Source organism: Bufo bufo, chromosome 5, assembly GCF_905171765.1.
Source record: "Bufo bufo chromosome 5, aBufBuf1.1, whole genome shotgun sequence".
Classification (NCBI taxonomy): domain Eukaryota; kingdom Metazoa; phylum Chordata; class Amphibia; order Anura; family Bufonidae; genus Bufo; species Bufo bufo.
The window spans coordinates 166,120,091-166,141,948 of record NC_053393.1 but is presented as its reverse complement, the minus strand read 5'-3'; the positions used below and the strand labels follow the sequence as shown (position 1 = coordinate 166,141,948).

The 21,858-nt window shown below is 41.9% G+C and overlaps 1 protein-coding gene across 1 annotated transcript in view; it reads right to left on the bottom strand.

Annotated features, from left to right (window-relative positions):
- Positions 1-227: 227 nt before the first annotated feature.
- EMILIN2 (elastin microfibril interfacer 2) overlaps positions 228-21,858 on the bottom strand; it is an 81,021-nt gene continuing 59,390 nt past the window's right edge. The window contains exons 7-9 of the mRNA XM_040431959.1: positions 16,235-16,270; positions 10,573-10,704; positions 228-2,552 (exon numbers count right to left, since the gene is read on the bottom strand). Coding sequence (XP_040287893.1) covers positions 2,215-2,552; positions 10,573-10,704; positions 16,235-16,270 — 506 coding nt within the window. The 3' untranslated portion in view covers positions 228-2,214. The remainder of the gene's footprint in view (positions 2,553-10,572; positions 10,705-16,234; positions 16,271-21,858) is intronic.

Below are 21,858 nucleotides of genomic sequence, written 5' to 3'. Positions count from 1 at the left end.
CATGAGTAAGTGCCTTGTGTTGACTTTCTCTACATAATAAATGCCAATTTTCTTGTATTCCTGTTACCTGCTAGTGTGACTATCTGGCTAATACACAATTAAGTCCTGAGGGTATTCGAGTACTGCGAGACAATGTTAGCACCCGGGAAAGGCGACTGCTATAGGTGAAGTCCACTTCTGAAGTCTAGTGTCCAGCTGGCGACGTTACAAAAACAAAATCCACTCAGTTTTAGTGTAATTAATTTAATAACACAAAACACAATTTTAAAAACAAAATCAATTAGCAAAGGCAAAGAATGGCCAACAATGCAGATTCTGGACCACATACAGTATAAAATGACTCTACAGTAATGTTTGACATCTTTATACAGTAAACATTTATTTATGGATTATCAGATTGAGCACTTGAACGGAATCAGGAAAGTATCACCCAAATGTCAACCATACAAAAAAAATACTATCAGTGCTAACATGTAACCATAGCAACTAATGTGAAACCGTGAAAGCGAAAGAAATAGCCTGGAAGATCTTTGTTAACCCCATGTGGGTGAGCATTTCACCAGTGATCGAATTGATATATGTTGTTTTTTATAGCTAACCCTATAAATGGCTTCTAACTTCAAAAACAAACTACTTGTAAGAAACAGCTTCTTAAAATTTTATTCACCCCGTTGATTGGAAATTCCCGTGTTTTCAGTGACTAAGGACAAATCCAATTTCCTCATCTAATAAGATCTGCTTGATATGCAACAATAGTTATGGGTAAAATGGCAAAATTAAAGAAATCCAGATGGCCAACACTGGACGATACTAAGGCCTCAGTCCATATTTCAGATGCAACATATGGACCTCCAACAATTCTACTGAACCTGTAGCATCATAGACCCTTATGATGCTGTAAGGTTGGTTCAGTAGAACTGCAGGGGGTCTAGATGTCACATCCAGAATACAAACAGTTAAACATGGGTACAATGTACAAATTTGAATGAATCTTAAAAGAGTATTCCCATTCCCATGGCATATCGCTAGGATATACTACCAATGTCAGATTGGAGTAGGTCCCAGAGGTGGAGCACCTATCTCCAGAACGGGCCCCACGAAGTGAAGGAGAGCACATGACGCCAAACACAACCACCCTCCATTCATCACTATGGGAGTTCCAAAAATAGCGGAGCGCTGGCTTGGCTGTTTCCAGCAGTCCCATAGCGGTGAATGGACGGTGGGCGTGTATGTGCGGTGTACTCTCCATTCACCGCTATGGGACTTCTGAAAATAGCCAAGGCTATTTTCAGAACTCTTATAGGAGTGAATGTAGAGCATGTCACGCATGCATGGTGTGCTCTCCTTTACTTCAGAGGACTGCTTTGGAGGACTGCTTAGGACCCACTCCTATCAAACACTGATGGCATATCCTAGTGATAAGCCATCAATGTCTGATATGGTACAACCCCTTTAACTGTACAAATAGCCCTTTTTGAACTGTATTTTACTCAGATGTGTAAAGTCTTTTCATTCTTCTTGTGTGGCATCTCATGTACTGCTACCTCCGAGTCTGCACCCCCTATTGCTATGTACCCAGTTTTTTTTTTAAATTATACTAGAAAGAGAAAATATAATAGAAAATAATTGAATTATGATTTTGTAACAAAAGCGGCCTTATAGTGAAGTTCCTGAAAATTCCTATAAAAGCTATTAGGATCACTGACACAACACACAATTTATATAAGAAAATCCACATGGGCAAACCTGCAAAGATCCTAACTTGTGACGTAAGGCACTTGATAATTAGCTGTATGTAGTTTCTTCATTGCTTTTTATGGACAATTTATAGAACACATAGTACCACATTTAAATAAGGACAGAATGAAACATGCAGAACATTAAATAATGCATTTACGTGACCTACCAAGCGCAGAACAATATAAAATTCTAAAATACGCAGAGAAACATCTCAGTGATAAAAAAAATAAAAAAATAAAAAATGTATAAAAAAAATCTGGACAGTGCATAAAGTTGCTTTTTTAAAAGAATAATTAGAAAATATTTTGAAGAAAAAAAATCAGCAGAAAGGCAAATGTCATTTCTTATATAGTGTGCATACCATAAGGTACAACATATCTTATACATTCACTCACAATAAGGCCATATTCCTAAACAGTATATATTAACACTTCAAATTCCTTTGTACTGAATGTCTCTTTATTAGGTGTTAAGCTATCTGAGGGGGGTGGATGGGTATAATAAGACGCCACTGAATGTGGAGTACATTTCATCAGAGTCTGAATTCGCCAGTTTGCCTCCTGTCAGGACAATGGCAACTTCATCTCCAGCTTTCAAGTTCAAGATGAGATTGAATGTGCCAATCCCGCTGCAAACTGACCTACTGGAGCTTGGGTTGTGATACTCCAAGAGCTCTCGCCTGTAGCCATTAGAATCCAGCTGTGCCACACTGACATTGGACACCAACAAGACCGCTTCCACAAAATGGTTGTGCTCTGGAGTTAGGACTGCCGAGAGCATATAACGACCCTCAATGGGAGCTGTGAAGATACCTAGAAGAAAGAAACATGGGGCTCAACTCCAAGGGGTGACAATAAAAGGGTGCACAGTCATAAGTGTTAGTTCAAAGTCTACTATTAACTATCTGTAAGTACAAATGGAATGCAAATGCTTTCACCTTCATCAGATTTACAAGCCACAAGGGGCAGGAGAATATTAAACCACTTGACAAGAGACAGGCCTTCTCGCTGCTAATTCTCTCTAGCTTTTGATGGTATCTGGAAATGATTAGTGGAAATTTGTGACATATGAAGAAGGTAAATGATGTGACTGGGTATAGCGCTAGGATGTATAACATGAAAGCTTTACTACTGATGACCTCTTAGAGTAGCCAAGACACACAGCTTCAGCGTTTCCATTTCGGTTGCCCTAGGGCATAGTCTTGTTGGCCTTTCCTTAAATAGGACTCTGCTAGCACTTGTGCCATCATGTCACTGTGAATGCTTATTTGTCTTCACTGCCCAGACTCAAATGACAAGCTACTCATGATGCACTGAAAGCAAACTCCCCCCCCCCCCCCCCCCCCCTAAAATTGCATGTGATTCAGACACCTACTACCTAGACAGAACTTCCAAAAATACAACTTGTAGGGCATCTAGACCATTATACATCATGGAGGGGTCTCCCGGTTGGGAATCCACTCAATAAGCCAGACAGTGGAGAGACTCACAAAGAGCAGCTCTCACTACATTCTGGACCTACAGTATGATTGCCAGACTGACCTCTTTAGAAAGGTGATGTCTATCTGAGAAAACCCCTTGAATGAAATATAACGTGCATACAGAGCACATCATTGTCAATAAAAGATGTCTCACTTCAGTAAGTGGTATTTATAATGTAGAGAAAGTTAATACAAGGCACTTACTAATGTATTGTGATTGTCCATATTGCTTCCTTTGCTGACTTCATTCGTTTTTTCCATCACATTATACACTGCTCATTTCCAGGGGTTACGACGATCCTGCAATCCAGCAGCGGTGGTTGTGCTTGTACACTACAGGAAAAAGTGCCGACCTCTCTGGTGGACAGGACCATGGGAGTGTGCAAAGGCGGGAGCAGTTTCCTATAGTTTACAAGCACGACCATCTCTGCTGGATTGCAGGGTGGTCGTAACCCCTGGGTATAAGTAGTATATAATGTGATGGAAAAATGAATCCAGCCAGCAAAGGAAGCAATATGGACAATCAAAATACATTAGTAAATGCCTTGCAGTAATCTTCTCTACATGATAAATGCCGCTTGCTGAAGTGAGACAACCCCTTTAATAACAGGGAATTTTTTTTTTTAATTTGTCTCACTATGCTTTTAAGGGTTAATGTCAAATGTATACTTTTTTGTATTAATAGGGATGATTCATAAAATCAGAGCGTTTAAAAGAAAATGTGCAAATCGCTTGCAGATGCATTTTCTGCCAAATCCATTTCATAGGGCCCATGTGACTATGAAAATGAACAGAATTTTTTTCCACTATGAAGAACACGTAGGCTGCAAAGCTCTTTACTTGTCACATATAGAGGACAATGAAATACAATCACACAAGTTGCCTAGAAGGGTTATTCTGTAGCCTTGTAGAGATTACATTTTGACTTCTCAAAATTCTTTTTTTTTAATCAAGTATATAACCTATATGCATAGGCGTGCGCAGCCTATTGCATTAGGGTGTACACCCTAAAGCACAAACACACACACCGCGTGTGTATGTATGTATATATACGGACTGGTATAGGTGTGCTATCAATAAGTGTGACATACTGAGGGGTGTAATATACTTATAATAAACTTTCTAACATAGAAAGTATATTATAATGCATTTGTATTGTGCAGCAGTTGTGTGCGGTTCTGCTGCGATACTGCAGCTATACAGAGGGACAAACGCTATTGGAACAACTAATTGCAACTGGTGTGCTATACCAGTTGCCCCCAAAACAATCTAATTGAGGCAGGGGTGTGATATACCTATAATATAATTTCTATTTAGTGCATTTGTATTGTGCAGCAGTTGTGTGTGGTTCTGCTGAGATACCGCAGCTATACAGAGGGACAAACGTCATTGGAACAACTAATTGCAACTGGTGTGATATAACAGTTGCCCCCCCAAAAAAACTGATTAAGGGGTTCTATATACCTGCTTTAACAAATACTGCTCTTCTATAGGGACTTTGTCACAGGGTAATTTTGAAAATGACAGGCAGAGGAAGAGGCAGGCAATTCCGCAGGGGTGGTAGTGTCGGGCAGGTGCATCAGGCCGGAGCCTAAGTGGGAGGTTGGAGAAGGTGCGTGCGATTACTTCAAAGGGCGCACCAGAGTTGGTTGAGTGGCTCACTTAGCCTTCCGCTGCTGCACCCTCCTCACTCTCTGCTGTGTGCACCCCCAAAGCACCACCAACACTACCATAGCCCCCTCCACTCGAGTCAGAGGAATTATTTTCCCATCAATTCCCAGACCTTACCAATGCGCAGCCATTCTTGGCAGCGGATGAGGAAGAGGAGATAGCAACGGCCGCCACCCACCCAGCGGTCTGATGACAGTACCCAGATCAGCCCAGGGACGGTGGCCCCGCTGTTGCTGCCTACTCCGAAATCTCTAATGTCAGTGGTGGTGATGATGATGACGTTTCGATGGACGTCACGTGGGTGCCCACAAGAGAAGAAGAGGAGGGGAGTTCAGAGGGAGAGACGGAGCAGCAGATAGGGGGGAGGAGGAGGAGAAGCAGGCAGAACTCGCAGTGAATAGGAGGCAAAAAGCAGACTGCAAAAGTATCTGGAGCGAGCCATCCACCATGCACCATCACATCTTGAGCTCCCAGGACACTGGCACATGGCTCCGCAGTATGGGCTTTTTTTTAACTTGTCAGCTGCTGATAATAGTGTTGCCATCTACAGCCTGTGCTGTCAACGCATAAGTTGCGGTAAGCCCAACACTCACCTAGGGACGACCGCCTAAAGAAGGCACCAGGCCTCCCATCACCGAGCCCAGTGGAAGCAACACCATCAGAACCCACAAGGCCACACTCCTGGTGCTCCAAGTCCTGCCTCTTCTTTCTCCTTCCTCCTCCCATTTGTCCTCTACTCCACCGTGTCGTCCTCGCATTCATCTGGCACAAGGAAGGCTTCTGTGGCCCAAATGTTCGAGCGTAAAAAAATTATGATGCTGGATAATCCTCTTGCCCAACGGATGACCGCTGGCTTGTCGGAACTGCTAGCCCGCCAACTACTGCCATATAAATTGATGGACTCTGAGGTCTTTAGAAAATTTGTGGCCATTGGCACACCGCAATGGAAGGTTCCTGGACGGAAATATTTCTCCCAGAAGGGCATCCCTGCTATATGGCCACGTTTAGCGGCAAGTGAATGTATCTCTGGCACACAGTATTGGTGCCGAGATACAAATGACCACAGACACGTGGTCTAGCAAACACGGGCAGGGAAGGTACATAACTTTTACTGCCCACTGGGTGAACCTTCTGACGGCCGTGAAGCATGTAACCCGTGGCACCCATGTGAATTTGCTGTTACCGCCACGGATTGCATGCAGGCCTGCCTCATCTTCTCCTCCTCCTTCACCATCCTCTGTCTCCTCCTCAGCTGAATACTCCTTTTCCACTGCCTCTTCCGCTGCACCACCCAAGCTCCCCAGAACCTATTCGACGTGCCAGGTGAGACGTTGCCATGCTGTTCTGCGGCTGTTGTGCCTGGAAGCCAAGAGCCACACCGGTCCTGCACTGCTTTCAGCTCTGCGGTCACTGGCCGATCAGTGGCTAACCCTGCTCAATTTGACAGTTGGTAAAGTGGTGTACGACAACGGTGCCAATCTGCTGAGCGCGCTGAAACTCCCCCAGACATAGATAAAAACTTGTAAAAAAAAAGAGCAGCACTCCCTTGTCTTCAGTATCCAAAGGTTTATTCAGCAATACAGTGCTTTGCGCTGTATTGCTGAATAAACCTTTGGATAGTGAAGACAAGGGAGTGCCGCAGTTTTTTTTTACAAGTTTTATCTGATTGGCTGTAAGGCATGGGATAATAAATCTTCCAGGATTGCAGAAACTAGTAGGGCGGTTGGAACTAATATGCTTACACCTGTATGGTGGTAAAATTCATCAATACTGGTCAGATATCCATTGATTAATTAATGTGTAGGATTTTGGGTTATTCACCTTAATGGAACCTGGTAATTGTATTGCTATCTGTAGATATGGAGGAGGATTTCACCTCAAGTAGATATAATCATGACTTCCAATATTTTAAAGGTTATTAGGCTATAACTAGGTAAGTTTATTGAACAGGATTAACAGTAAAGACTATAATTACTCTATGAGGCTAATGATGGCTAACCAATTTTCGAGGTAATGGCTAAATTACTGGAATGTAGGATAAGAGAAGGGGTTATATTCTTGCCTGTAATGAGAATCATGATGTTGGAATATTCTAGAATTCTTTTTTTTGTACCTCGCATGAGTGTTTCATATTTGGGTCATTTGGGTATTTTTGTTCTCTAAACTAACATTGATGGCCCATTGGTAGGTTATGCACTCAATGTCAAAATGGAGGGTTTGGTGTGGGGTGGGAAATTAGCAGTCTGACCTATATGACCCCTGCCGATGGATTGAACAAAGTGACAGGAAAGGTCTATGCCACTTCATCCACTGTCTACTCTGCTTGACTCCAGAGGCCACATGGTTGGCCCAGGATAGTTGATGGCCAAGCATGCAGATGCCCAGAAAATGCCGAGTAGATCTAACTGAGAATGGCACAACAATTTCCTTGAGCTGCTGCCTCTTCATTCTAGCAATCGGCAGAACCATCCCAACTGAATCACATCCCTCCTTAAAATATGGCCTTTGATATCGCATTCTCTTGGCAAAGCATAAAAAAGTGAACACATCTGGAACAGGACACATTTTCAGAAGCCTTGTGCGTGTTTTGTTTCAGCCAACTCCTCATATATGCTGAATTTATCAAAAGTGATTTACTGTGAATAATAACCATATAAATCATAGAGGCAACATATATTGTGTATAGCCACAGTCAGAAAGAAGGCAGTGGAATAATCAGTGACTCATGCTCAGGCGTCTTGTTAAGTGTTCCAGCATGGGAAACTCCCACTTCATGCAGATGAAGCAATAATGACTTATGCTAAGTGACTCCACAGGAAACTCTGATTTATGGGCCTCCGAAGTAATACAACTAACCGGTTAAACACTTATATAACATCGCTGCAGTGTTACAACTCCCATCATCCTGGACAGACATGATTTATACTTAACATAGGAAACAGTTATATTCACTCACAAACATATCCCCATATAAGTGGACAATTTCATACTGCTCACTCACAAGCATACATGAATGCAGGCAGATCTATAAATGTGAACCATGTTTTATGGTCAATGTTACTTACAATCCCCAACCACTGCCGCGTTGCATGCTGTTGTCATTACAGACATGTGGCTGAAGCTGTGACTTAATGTGATCCATACAAGCAGTGGAAGCCGTCATATGTTCCTTTGCTACTACACAGACACGTGACCCCCATTATAGACAGATGAAGGACCACGCTAGTAGGAAAATTTGCCATTTTAACTAGACTCTTTAACACAGTAAAATGTATTACCTCAACTATTATATCTGCAGGGTTCTGGACAGAGATTACAACCGTATGTCTTTTGCATATTGTAGCTTCACACAGTGTCACAAGTCAGTAAAAGTTTGGTTAGTAAAATTCAAGAGAGAAAACAGAAGGTATTTTATCGAATCAACAATAAGGAAACCCATAACCATGAATTCAGAAGACAGGATGCTTTGACACTTAAAGCTACCATATTCATATGATACAATCCAGAAGCGGCTCTCACTCCATTTGCAGAATGCCCCCTGGAAACATCACGTTTGCTAGACATCTAGTATAAGGGGCTCATGAAAATCTCACTCATGCCCTGTATCAGATTTTTCACACTGTTGCAACATTTTTCTCACTTCAAGATACTTTTGACTTTCATCTTTGAAGAGGAGATCTAAAGGGATATATTGTGAACACGGCTACTTTCACGCGTCATGGATCTGCAAAAACGCTTCCGTTACAATAATACAACCGCACGCATCCCTCATGAACGGATCCGGTTGTATTCTGTCTTCTATAGCCATGACAGATCAGTCTTGAACACCACTGAAAGTCAATGGGGAATGGATCAGTTTTCTATTGTGCCAGATTGTGTCAGAGAATACGGATCCATCCCTATTGACTTACATTGTGTGCCAGGACGGATCCGTTTGGCTCTGCTTGTCAGGCGGACAGCAAAACGCTGCAGGCGGAGTTTTGGTGTCCGCCTCCAGAGCGGAATGGTGACTGAACGGAGGCAAACTGATGCATTCTGAGCGGATCCTTTTCCATTCAGAATGCATTAGGGCAAAACTGATCCGTTTTGGACCGCTTGTGAGAGCCCTGAACAGATCTCACAAACGGAAAGCCAAACCGCGAGTGTGAAAGTAGCCTTAGTCACAGGTATGTAACACATATGTAGCAACAGAATTTTGTCCCTCATGGGTGCTGTCAGGTCAGACCATGGACAGAGCGTGATCTGTATAATTATCTTTATAATTGTGTTTATTATGAGCTGCGAGGTACTTTAAAGTGAATCTAGGAGAACAGAGTCTAGAAGCAGCACTTCTAAATGTAAAGGGGTGGACAGAAAAAAAAGAAGTGTGTCTGTCTGGGAAGCTGCAAGTGGCCACACATTTCTGCAGGAAAATGTATGATGACCACGTAATACATAGTGGCACAATTAGTATCAAGAAGCTCAGAACTATATGTATAATAGAGCATGAAACATAGAAACATAGAATGTGTCGGCAGATAATAACCATTTGGCCCATCTAGTCTGCCCAAAGCATCCTCTCTATGGGGCCTATAGTCTTTAATACCTTGGACTCTAGTCCAGAGCACTGACCAAGGCCAGGGTGGGACTAGCCCACCTGGTGGGTCCAGGCTCTTATTCCATAATGGGCTTAAAGAATCCAGAAAAAACAACATTTGGCTGCCTTTGGAGCCAATCACTTGCTATTAGGGTATATTTCTTTGATCCAAAACTTATTAAAGAGTGTATTGATTGTTTTGTGGTTTGAACACAAGAATAATTTCCGCTGGTATGCCTCAGGAACCCCAATAGGACACAGTTTAGGCGAAACGTGCCAGAATCCTGGCCTGTTTACTACCAAAAAATTGCATATAACCTTGCGCCAGATATATGCATCACTAGACAGTGCCTAAAAAGGGGCATAGTTTAGAAAGGAGTATAAAGGAGGAGTTGAAAATGGACCAATCTATGCCAAAATTTTGGCATAAAGTAAGCCAGCCATCCAACCAGTGGCATAAGGAAAAGTATCTAACTTATCTATCAAGATGCATCAGATTTTCTATAAAGCCTGATCCACTGTGATAATTTTGGCGCATCTTCTAACGGTCAATGTTTTAAGCTAAGTTCAAAATGGTTATAATAAATCTTCTCCAGTGTGTCTGTCCCACAATAGGACCTCTAGGCCAACAATGTCTGTATGGCTGGCAGCAAGCTACCCAGATATATTGACTAGTATGAGAGCCCAGTCTGCCAAGGGCACAGCATGCCCTATTACAAGTAGAGGGAGAAGAACCCTCAAAGATAATGCAAAACTCAATCCAGACTGCAACCGAGCCTAAGGAGATATTCACATGTGGCGCAATAGTTCTGCAACTTCTCCATTCATCATCGAGCTTGCAGAAATCTATGTACGGTACATGCTGAAGAGACAACTCTATTCATATATATGGAACTGAATTTCAGGTGCAGAAATGTCTGCAACAAATGTGCCCTTCTAAAAATAAGTGCTTATGTGGTAATATGGGTGGTTGATGTCTTGCAGTTATACTATGCGTAGAAAAATATTTGCCCACAATTTCTTCTCAGACCATCTTGCATATAACATTGTTTAATCTTGTATTTAAAACACCACAATTTCACTGTCGCATATTCCAGGAGGTTACCTGTCTCAGGGTTATAGTGCTTGCCATCATTAACCAGAACATTATTAAAGGGAATTAGGCCAACTTCAAATGAGCTTGGTTTTTCAGTCAGTCCAGCTGAGAATGATATCTGTGTAGTTGTAGCAATTGCTCCTTGACAAAAGCAAAAAACAAGAAAACTGTCAGAAACATGTCTTCTTTTCAATATCTCATACAAAGATTACAATGTAGATTAGCTGAGCCTCTAATTTTCCTTTACAGACAACAAGCATGAGATCTACACTCCGAGGTATGGTTATTCTCTAAACAGGTTTTCGAGAACTTGGACATATAAATGATGCATGTTGGTTCCCTTCTTTGAAACGTGATTTTATATATATATATATATATATATATTATATATATATATATATATATATATATATATATATATTCTTTATTTATTTTCCTTCTTTCAGAACAGTGTTCAACAAATTAACATCACACTTGTACAGAAGTTTTCTTTTCTTAACAATTAAATGATATGCCAAGTTTAAATCAAACGTTTATCCTAGTAATTGCAGGTAATAACATACAGAACCAACTCTATATCTAACTAGAAAAACAGCTCTATCCAAATTTGCAGAGATGTGTCTAAAGATGTGCGCGATATAACGGGTTTAAGGCAGGGGCGTAGCTAAAGGCTCATGGGCCTTCGTGCAAGAGTTCAGCTTAGGCCCCCCTTCCCTCAGTGCTTTGTGGCCAGCGGCAGGGGAGCACAAGGCCTTCGTGCTGCCTGAGGCAGAAATTGAAACGGCACCCCCGCCCCATGCCAAATACTTGACCTAACCCCTTCCCTCCAGTCAGACTTGAACAACATGCACTTTCTATAATACTGGTGTCTTCATATGCGGCACAAGGGTCGTTGGGCCCCCTCAGGCTCCTGGGCCCGGTAGCGACTGCTACCTCTGCACCCCCTATAACTACGCCCCTGGTTTAAGGCAATGTGGTCGAAACATAAAATACAAATATGCAAGGTTATACGATGCAAAGCATGAAAGATTCCAGAAATAAAATGCTCTCAGAGATAAAAGGATTGAGGGGGATAAAAAGAAAATAAACTAAAGGTAAGAGTAGGAGGGATGCGCGGGGTGGTCACTCAGGAGAGTGGAGGAGCTTAATCTCCGATTTATTCTGTTAAGAATTGTTGTTGTGTCTCTGGGTCACTAGCGAAAGTTAGCCAGGGTTCCCAGGTTCTGTAATATTTGGCTGTGGCATTATGCGTAAAGGCACTCAGGTCCTCTAACCTGGCCACTTGACCCAATTTCTGAAACCAGTGAGAGAGAGGTGGTGTTATCATTTGTTTCCAATATAGAGGGATCATACTCTTAGCTACTAGTACCATATGTCTCCAGAGTAGAACATTATATTTGTTCATAGAGTCAGGTAGGATATTTAGGAATAACATAATTGGTGAAATCTCTGGTGAACCTGTACATACTTTTTGTAATACTTTCCCTACTTTTGCCCAGAAGGGGGTGATCATGGGGCAGTCCCACCATAAGTGCATATATGAACCCGTACCTGTGAGGCACCTCCAGCAAGAGGAGGGAATGAGCGGATTCATAGAGACTTTGTATAAAGTCTGGATGGACCCCAGGCATTTCTGTAGATAACTCTGGTGTCATCCGAGGACAGTTAAAGGTTCAACTCCTATATACGAGGGTTTAGGACAACCTACAGAACCCACAATCATTTTATATATCGTAGATATCAGCTAAGGAGGAGGGGATCTAAGTAAGGCCAATTTTTCAAACTCGTAGTTTTCTCTTCCCATCATCTCTTCCAACTTAATGGTTTTAAAATTGCTTATAAGTTGGGCATGTGTGAGGTAGTCTTATTTGAGGGTCGGAAGTTTGGTTTGCAGGGTCAGTAGGTCTGGAAAGGCATAATCTATCAGTATGTCGCATAGTCTGTGGTCTTTCAGCAATCTTTGTTTGTCAAACCAATGGGAGGAGAATGGGTCTGTAAGGCCCAATAGATCTCCAACAGTCAATAGTGGAGAGGGATGCGCCCACAGGGAATGCGTGCAGGTAGTTGCCCACACAGACAGCGGGGCCCTCGTCAATAAAGGTGTATTAGTGGGAGGGTGTTTACCTAAGCCAACCCCAGTTAATGCTTGGGTCAATGAAAAACCTGCATTTTCTTCCTCAATCTTCACATATAGTTTCTGTGAGAGGTTTCTATACCAGTCCAGTACTCTGGTTAGTTGAACTGTTCTATACAAACCTTCTATGTCAGGGAACCCAATTCCCCCCCAGATTTTTTGGGCGGACCATAGTAGAGTAAGCAACTCTATATATCCCATTTGCCCAGGTGAACTTTAAAATAGTTTTCCGCACTTGCATAAGGACTGATTTGGGTAGGAATATGGGGAGAGTTTGAAACAGGTATAGCACTTTTGGCATTATCATCATTTTAGTTAGGTTTACTCTTCCCATCCACAAAATATATGGGATTTTCCATGAGCTAATGATAGTCCCTATCAGACAAAGTAATGGGGTGTAGTTGAGGGAGAACCAGCTATCAGCGTTAGGAGATATTTTGAGGCCTGAGTATTTTATATGATCAGTGGTCCATGGGAAGTCTGCGTTGGCCTTAGCCCGGTGTATCGCGTTTCGAGAGCAAGATATATTCATGGCTATTGACTTCGTTGGGTTTATTTTGAAATTAGATAAAGAGTGGATTTCGACAAATACTTTAGACAGTGCTGGAAAAGACACATCTGGATTAGAAGTTATAATTAGCAAATCATCTGCGTATGCCGCCGTTCTATGACACCGACCCCCAATCGTGACTCCCTTAATCTCTGGGTATTGTCTGATATGTTGGATCAATGTCTCCATTAGAAGGATAAAAAGGAGGGGAGAAAGGGGGCACCCTAACCTAGTTCCATTGGAGATTCTAAAACTGGAGGACAGGGTTCCATTAATCCTAATTGAGGCTGTGGGGTTGGTGTATAAAGCAAATATGGCGTTTATGAAGGGTTCGGGAAGGTTGAACTTTTGTAATGCTTCCCTCACGTACAGCCAATCAATTCTGTCGAACGCCTTCTCCGCATCTGTAGATAAGTGGGCAATGGGAACTTTTTTAAGCTTAGCGTATGGTATGATCTGCAATAACTGTAGGGTGTTATCTTTTCCTTCTCTGCCTTTTACGAATCCCACTTGTTCCGAATGAATCAAAGAGGGGAGTAAAGGAGAGAGCCTGTTAGCGATCATTTTGGCGTTAAGTTTGATGTCTACATTAAGTAGGGATATAGGTCTGTAACTGTTACACATTTTGCTGTCTTTACCTTCTTTAGGCAGTACAGTAATGTGGGCAGATAAGGATTGAGGTGGGAAGTTTCCATCCCTGGCTGCCGAGTTAAAAGCTAGCAGAAGATGCGGAGAAAGCGTGTCGCAGAAAGACCTGTAATACAGTAGTGGCAGCCCATCTGGGCCAGGGCTTTTTCCCATGGGGGTGTCTTTCAGGGCCAGTTGTAGTTCCTGTAAGGAGAATGGGGTCTCCAGATGGTTACTCTGTAGCCTGGACAATGAGGGCAGTTGTAAGGAGTGTACGAATTTCTCTATTTGCACTTTTCTAGAGTTACATACATGAGGTGTATCACCAGATCTTAGGTTGTATAGGGAGGAGTAGTATTCTTCAAATTGGGTCGCGATTGCTTTAGTGTCTGTGGTCGTCTCCCTTGAGGACTTACGGATTTCTTTAATGAATGTCTGCTCCTGCCTACGCTTTGCCATTAACTTGGAACCTGAAAAGTGGCCTTTTCATGTCATTCTGACTTTTAGCTTCTCAGGAGGACTATATTAGATAGAAATATTAGATCCCAAAAGATAAGTACTACAAGTATCCTATCCCTCCTGCTGTGTGATCACTGTCTCAAAATAATAAACTACACTATCTCCACCCACTCCTAATGCTATATAAGACTGTTGCCTCCTAGACTACACGGACCACTACCTCCTTAGTACTGACAGAGAAAACTGTTTGTTAGCTTGAGAGACTAATGGGAACTTCTACTGATAGAACTTGACCACGAGACACTTTTTGCATTCCGTAACCACTAGCTAACCACAGAATTCTGTAAACTAGTAGCAAACACACCCAGTAGTGAGACAGGACTATGGTATTGGCTCCAATGTGTCTAAAAGTGATGTTGTACTTAAAGTGTAACTGTCATTTCAAAAAGTTTTCAACAACTCAAAGGGACATGTCAAAGGTTTTGAATGGTGGACATCTGGGTGCTGAGATCTCCACAGTCTCTCATGCTAGCCGACGATGGGCTCATAGACTTTTTAATAATCAGTGGAGGCTTCAGCACATAGACCCCCATCGACCAAAACTTATGGCATGTCACTATGACATCATATTGATCACATGATTTTTATCTTTATTAACTGAGATTATATGATATTTCTTTATGGAGCTGCATCCCACCACTGATCTACATATACGGTAATAAAAAGTTTGAAAGTATAATTCCAAAACAGCATAAAAGCCATTGGGAAATAAACTGTGATAGCAATGAAAAAAATACTGCATGTGGTCTGAGAGCTCCACACATGGTGGGTATTGTAATATGTTTGTGAAAAGAGGTTTTACCTCTGGCAAGTGTTATGAAAAACAGGAAGCTAACATCAGCTCTGATAATTAATTCCACAAAGGGCTTTCCATCTGGGTTGAATAGGACCATACAAAGACTTGTGGTGTATAGCAAGACAACTCCATGTAAAGTAATAGTATCTTACCACTAAATACAAATACAGCAGAAATACATATCAGGATACTAGGGCTCTAAAGAAAAAAGCCATCACTGCATTACAGGGAGTCTTACCAACCAGGACAGTTTGTGACCATTTAGATGGCAGTGTAGCTCTGCTACAGTCTTTTACAAATATACCCTTATGTGCTAATCAATGTTTTGTAGCCCCTGAAAAAAAAAAACATTTTTAGGTAAAAAGAGACCAAGGGGCTGTACTTACCGATGCTGGAGCCCAGCAGTGTCCATCAGAACAGAGCCCTGCTCCTCCCTTCACCTTCCAGCTTCGGTGACGTCATCAGGAGTCCGCTGGAAATCTTGCACAAGCACACATCTCCTTTATCTGTGCCATCTGTTGCCTGCTTCAGGCAGTGGCTTCAATAACTGAATTGCGCATGTGCCAGCAGTATTCAGTTAAGTAATTGAAGCCACTGCCCAAAGCAGCTAACAGACAGTGCAGGCACACACAAAGGAGATGTGCACCTGTTCTAGATTTACAGTGGGCTCGTGATGACGTCACTGAGGCTGGGAGGTGGAAGAGGAACGACTGGACTCTAGCACCGATAATTACAGCCCCTTGTGATCTAATTAGCATATTAATTGAAAAAAAAATTATTGGGGGCTAAAAAAGGTTGATTAACACATAAAAATATATCTGTAAAAGATTACTGGAGAGCCACACTGCCATCCAAACGGTTACAAACAGTTCCGGTTGGTGACTCCCTTTAAGGGGATAAAAATTTTTTTCTTAACAATAGCGAATATAGTACAGCCGCTAATTATGTGGTCTTAGACTGTTTAATAAACAGTACAGTCGAATAATATTACACCAAATTGATCTCGTAGACTCATTTAAGGTTATTATGTTAAATAATGCCTCACCTCTGGATTCTGAAAATGTAGTGATCAATATTTGATCTGGAAAGAAAAAAGAAACACAATGACAATTTTTCCTAGTTATCCATTTTGCAGTACATTTCCTAACATGAAATACACTTTTAAGATCGCAAACTATTTAAGATCAATGGGTTTTTATTAGTGTTGAGCCATTTGCAAGTTCGGCGTTCGGGTTATCTAAGAATTCCATAATGGATTCCATTACCATGGACCATAACTGAATTCGTTGACGGCATGCACCACGGAAGCCTATAAGAGGAATTCCGTTTCGCATTCCTATGCTGGCCATAGACTTCTATGATGATGGAATGCAATATGGAATGCCTCTTATAAGCTTCTGTGGTGCATGCCATCATAGAATTCCATTATGGTCTGTGGTAACGGAATCTATTACGGAATTCTTAGATAACCCATACCCGAACTTGCAAAACACAAGTTGCTCAACACTAGTTTTTATAATACATAAAAAAGAGAAATTAATACTTTTCATAAGGAATACCAATCTTAAGACAGTTAAACATTAATATAAAACATAAGAGGACCTGTCACTACTCCTGTAGACAAAAAAGAAAAAAAAAAGTAGACAGTACTTGGACATATAGTTATTCAATTTTACTGCTTATTTTTTTTTTAATTAGTTACATCACCACATTGAAAGGCGAAAGCATTGTTTTGGGTGTTTTCTTGCCCTTCTTCAAATACACGAGACACACAAAAGCATGGTATGAACACGTGTCCCCCATCTGTCTCCCAAGCCTGAAGAAGGACAATAATACACCCAAGCCATGCTTCTGCATTTCACAGTGGCAGTGTGTCTAATAAACATTTTTATTATTACATTGTGACCACATGTGGCTCCATCCTTTGAAGGAGCAATGTCTCCACTCCTTTTTGCAAATATATGCATTCCCCGTGAAATAACAGCTGTGGAGCATCTTCTCTTAGAACTTTGTAATGTGATGTTTTTCTGCTTTCTTTTGGAATATAAATGAATAAATTGACAACCAGGCATTAAGATTTCACTTGTCCCTGCACAGACACTGACAGTGCCTATTGGACAATACACAATAGATCACAGGCACTCCATACAGTTATTTTTGCACAAGGAGGATCTCAATACAATTACAGCCATAATGTAGAACTCTGCACTCAGATTTGTTGGTTCAATGCATGTGACTTTTTACTGAAAACTAGTCAAAACTATTTATGACATTTCGGTCCCTAATACGTTTCGATAGGTAACAGGTCGGCACCACCTTTTTAGAGTTGCGGTGCACGCGTCAATGGATTGGCGTCCTGTTAAAACAATGTAGCGAAAAGACCGACACGTGCCGGTCTTTTTGCTACATTATTTCGGTCCCTAAGTCCAGGATCTTGCTCAGATTTTGATTGCTGCTCTGGGTATAACATTCCATTCCGTTCTTGCAATGCATTTGTAAGATGGATCCGCATCCGGATCAGTCTACAAATGCTGTCCGTTTGCATGCAGATTGCCGGATCACTCTGCCGCAAGTGTGAAAGTACCCTTACTTGGAAGACAGGAATGGTTTATGCTGAATGTCAGACTGCACACTGTGTGAACGTGTAAGAAGAAAGAACAGTGTCAATCAGAATCTGTGAATCCTGACGTTCCTGGAATTAGGGACTCCAACATCATATATATAATGGATTGCCTTTCAATTAAAAATCGCAAGCACTGAACCAGCAAATCAGAATTTTAGTTTATGACTGACTGGACAATGTCAGACTGTGTGGGGACTGGAAACATTAAGTTGTCTGTTTACTCAGAAAAGAGAGAAACTCTAAGAGTTCTAAGGAAGATGCTCCAAAATTGTCATTTTATGGAAGAATTTACTAAAACATACATGTCAGGAGATCTGTAATATGAGCGTGTACCCAGAATGATAAAAGTTGGTGGGACCCGCTTCTCTGAATCAGTGGTGCACCAGAATGTTGACATTGCATTTAAGCCTTTAATATATACCAGAAATAAATCCGAAAAAAGGTTCTGATGTGTGCAAGTACGTATGACTACATAGTACCAGCATTGGGAGACCCGCAAAACACGGATACCGGCCGAGTGCATGCCACCATTTTTTATTACACCTGCAGAAATGTCCACAAAAGGGACAAGAATAGGACATGTTCTATTTTTTGCAGGGTCACGAAACTGACTTTTGAATGCGGACAGCACACGTGTGTGCTGTCCACATCTTTTGCAGCCCCATTGAGACTAATGGGTCTGCATACGATTCACAAAAAACACAATCGGATGCAGATGGAAACTATGGCCGTGTGCATGAGCCCTAAAGGAGACTAAGAATGCTGTCAGACAGGCAAGTATGGTCCATGAAACACACTCCACTTGATGGATGAATTTCTGGGACCAACTTAGGCTTGTTTGATCTGAACTCACTGCATTATTATGATCTATGGTGCTGTGAGTTCCAGTGAAACCATAAGTCTGCTATCCTGTACTGACCGCATCATTTCGGTACAGCACAAAAGAACAGTGGTTGGGTGGAACTCTCAGCATCATAGATCACTATGATGCAGTGTATTTGGCTCAGAGTAACCATTGTGGAAGGAAACTGAAAACCTGCGGGAAACCCACCAAACATGGGAAAAAACGTAAACTCTCAGGCCCTGATTTATCAAGAGCAGTAACTGCTGCGCCAGTCTTGGTAGGGCCATATATTACTTCCCTCCTCTGCTAGTCCATACACCAGAATGGCAGCTTGGAACTCTTGCAGATTTCAGTCATTATTTAAGGCAGTTCACTATGTCTCTTTTCATAACTATGTGAGGGTGTCGCAAAAAGCAAGCATTGACGTTAAAATGTCGCAATGACATTGAAAAAGTCACAAAAACGGGGTTTTGTGATTCTTTTTAGGCAAAAAAGGAGTGGGGGGGGGGGGGGGGGGTGATCACCTGCAGGATTATCACCTGGATACTGGCACCCAATAAAGAAATCACATCACAGAGGGAGTGCTGCCTAACCACCTACTGGATTATATTTATGTAATGCTTTGAGTCATTAGTGTTGGGACAAAAGAGTCAACTTCCTTCCGGCATTGTCTACTTTCCATCCGCCAGCTAAAATGATCATTCACTGTTAAATTTCAACCGACAACCTTTTTGGTTAAAATTATTACTTTTGATGAACTTTAAATTGTTATGGCAACCTTTAAGTGATTGCACAGGATTAAAAAAAACATGGCAGCATTCCTGCATAAAACTGATGTCACATTGGTCCATGGGTTGTATCACAAACTCCAACTCAGCTTTAGCTGCAGTATCACACACAGCCTGTGGACTGGCAGTATCTTGAAGAAATCAGACAGGTTTTTCTAATCCTACAAAACCCTAAGGCCCCTTTCACACGAGCGAGTTTTCCACGCGAGTGCAATGTGTGACATGAACGCATAGCACCCGCACTGAATCCTGACCCATTCATTTCAATGGGTCTGTGTACATGAGTGGGGTTTTTTCCACGCATCAGTTCTGCGTTGCGTGAAAAATGCAGCATGTTCTATACTCTGCGTTTTTCACGCAGCCCTGGCCCCATAGAAGTTATTGGGGCTTCAGTAAACAACGCATTGCATCCGCAAGCAAGTGCGGATGCAATGTGTTTTTCACTGATGGTTGCTAAGAGATGTTGTTTGTAAACCTTCCGTTTTTTATCACACGCGTGAAAAACGCATCAAAACGCATTGCACTTGCGCGGAAAAAACTGAACGCAATCGCAGACCAAACTGACTGAACTTGCTTGCAAAATGGAGTGAGTTTCACTGAACGCACCCTGAACGCATACAGAGCCAATCCGTCACGCTCATGTGAAAGAGGCCTAAGGCTAACTGCATAGGGTATGTTGCAGATTACAAGTGTTTTCCACGTGGATTCTCATTTGGAATAACTGCTGTGTAATACAATAACAATTCTGGAGCATCTATTCTTATGTTTGTATGTTGTGCCATTACTTTATTATAACTACTAGAAGTTATAATTGAATTGCGATTAGTCTTCAGTAAGGGTACAGAGGAACGGGGGGGGGGGTAACAATTTGGGGGGGGATGTACCTGTACAGTCTGAAAATGGCAGCACTGATTGGATAGTGTGAGTCCGTGCAGGCACACCCCCCAACTGGTTACATCCCCTCTGTATCGTTACTGAAAGCCAACAGCAATTCAATTATAACTGCACAACATACAGACATAAGAATAGATGCTCCGGAAATGTTATTACATGGGGAATGCATGAATGTATTGAAACAGGCATGTCAGGAACGGTGAAAGGTCCTCTTTAAGACTTCCTTTACTTGGGATAATAGGGATGACATCAATATAGCTCACTGTTTTATTCAAGGGAAATGTTTTTTTCTGCCAGTTAAAAACATAGCAAAACATATCCTATTTTTCTAATCTGTTTTTATTTTCCGATTACAAATAATTTTTATTCCATTTCCTGAACATGATTATGAGGAGTGCAATCTGTTAATAACAGCATGTAGAAAACATTTAAAGACGCTCTGTCCGCATGATCAACCCTATTAAACCAGGCATACTGCTAGTAGGCAGGGGCGGATTGGCCATAGACCTTACAGGGAAATTTCCCGGTGGAACGATGCCCAGGGGGCCACATGAGCCCTCCTCACGGCCGGCCAGTGGAAGTTTTTGGGGATGTATTTTGTGCTTCTGGTGGTAGTATTTTGTGATGAACTGGTATTTGGCTCTGTTAGTGTGGTATAATGTGCTACAATATGGTATTGCTCGCCCTGCCTACTTATGTTGGCCCTGCCTTTCATCAATTTGGACCAGACTACAAAACGGGGCCACTTGTAGTAATTTTTCCAGGGCCACTTTAAGCTCCCAGTCCACCACTGCTGGAAGGGCTGATCATGTTTATTAAAACAATATCTTTCTTTTGTCTGTATGTGTAACAGCTGCAGCGGTATCTGCATTTTCATTCACATGCAAATGAAAAAGTTGGCACATCAGGAGGCAGGGCTGAATCCTTGGAGCACTGCTCTTGTAACACCCCCTGTGCTCTGCACTCTCCCCCCTCCCCTTAATTGACAGGGTTAACCATCAGCATGGTGAGGGCAAAGCTGTGTCCCAGCATGTACATATCATATATACTACTTACGATAATAAGAAGAGTGGGTTTCTATGCTTAGACAGTTAATAAACATTACTGCTTTATTCACAAGCACACTATATGATTACAAAGAAACCAGTAATATGTGTTAACTTTCTGAGCATAGAAAAAAAAGACTAGGTTGTCAGCCTTGCATGTAGAGACCCTAGGAGAAACTATTATTTTTTTGTTCTGTTAACAATATAGGATTATAAAGAAAAGCAGTAATGTATTGGCTCTCTAAGCATAGAAACCCACTCTTCTCATTATAGCAAGAAGTCTATATGATATGTACATGCTAGGACACAGCTCTGCCCTCACCATGCTGATGTCTAGTCCTTTCAATCAAGGGGAAGGGTGAGTGTGCAGAGAAAAGGGGGCGTTACATGTGCAGTGCTCCCAAGGATTCAGCCCTGCCCCCTGGTGCTCCAACTTTCTCATTTGCATATGACTAAAATGCATATATCTCTGCA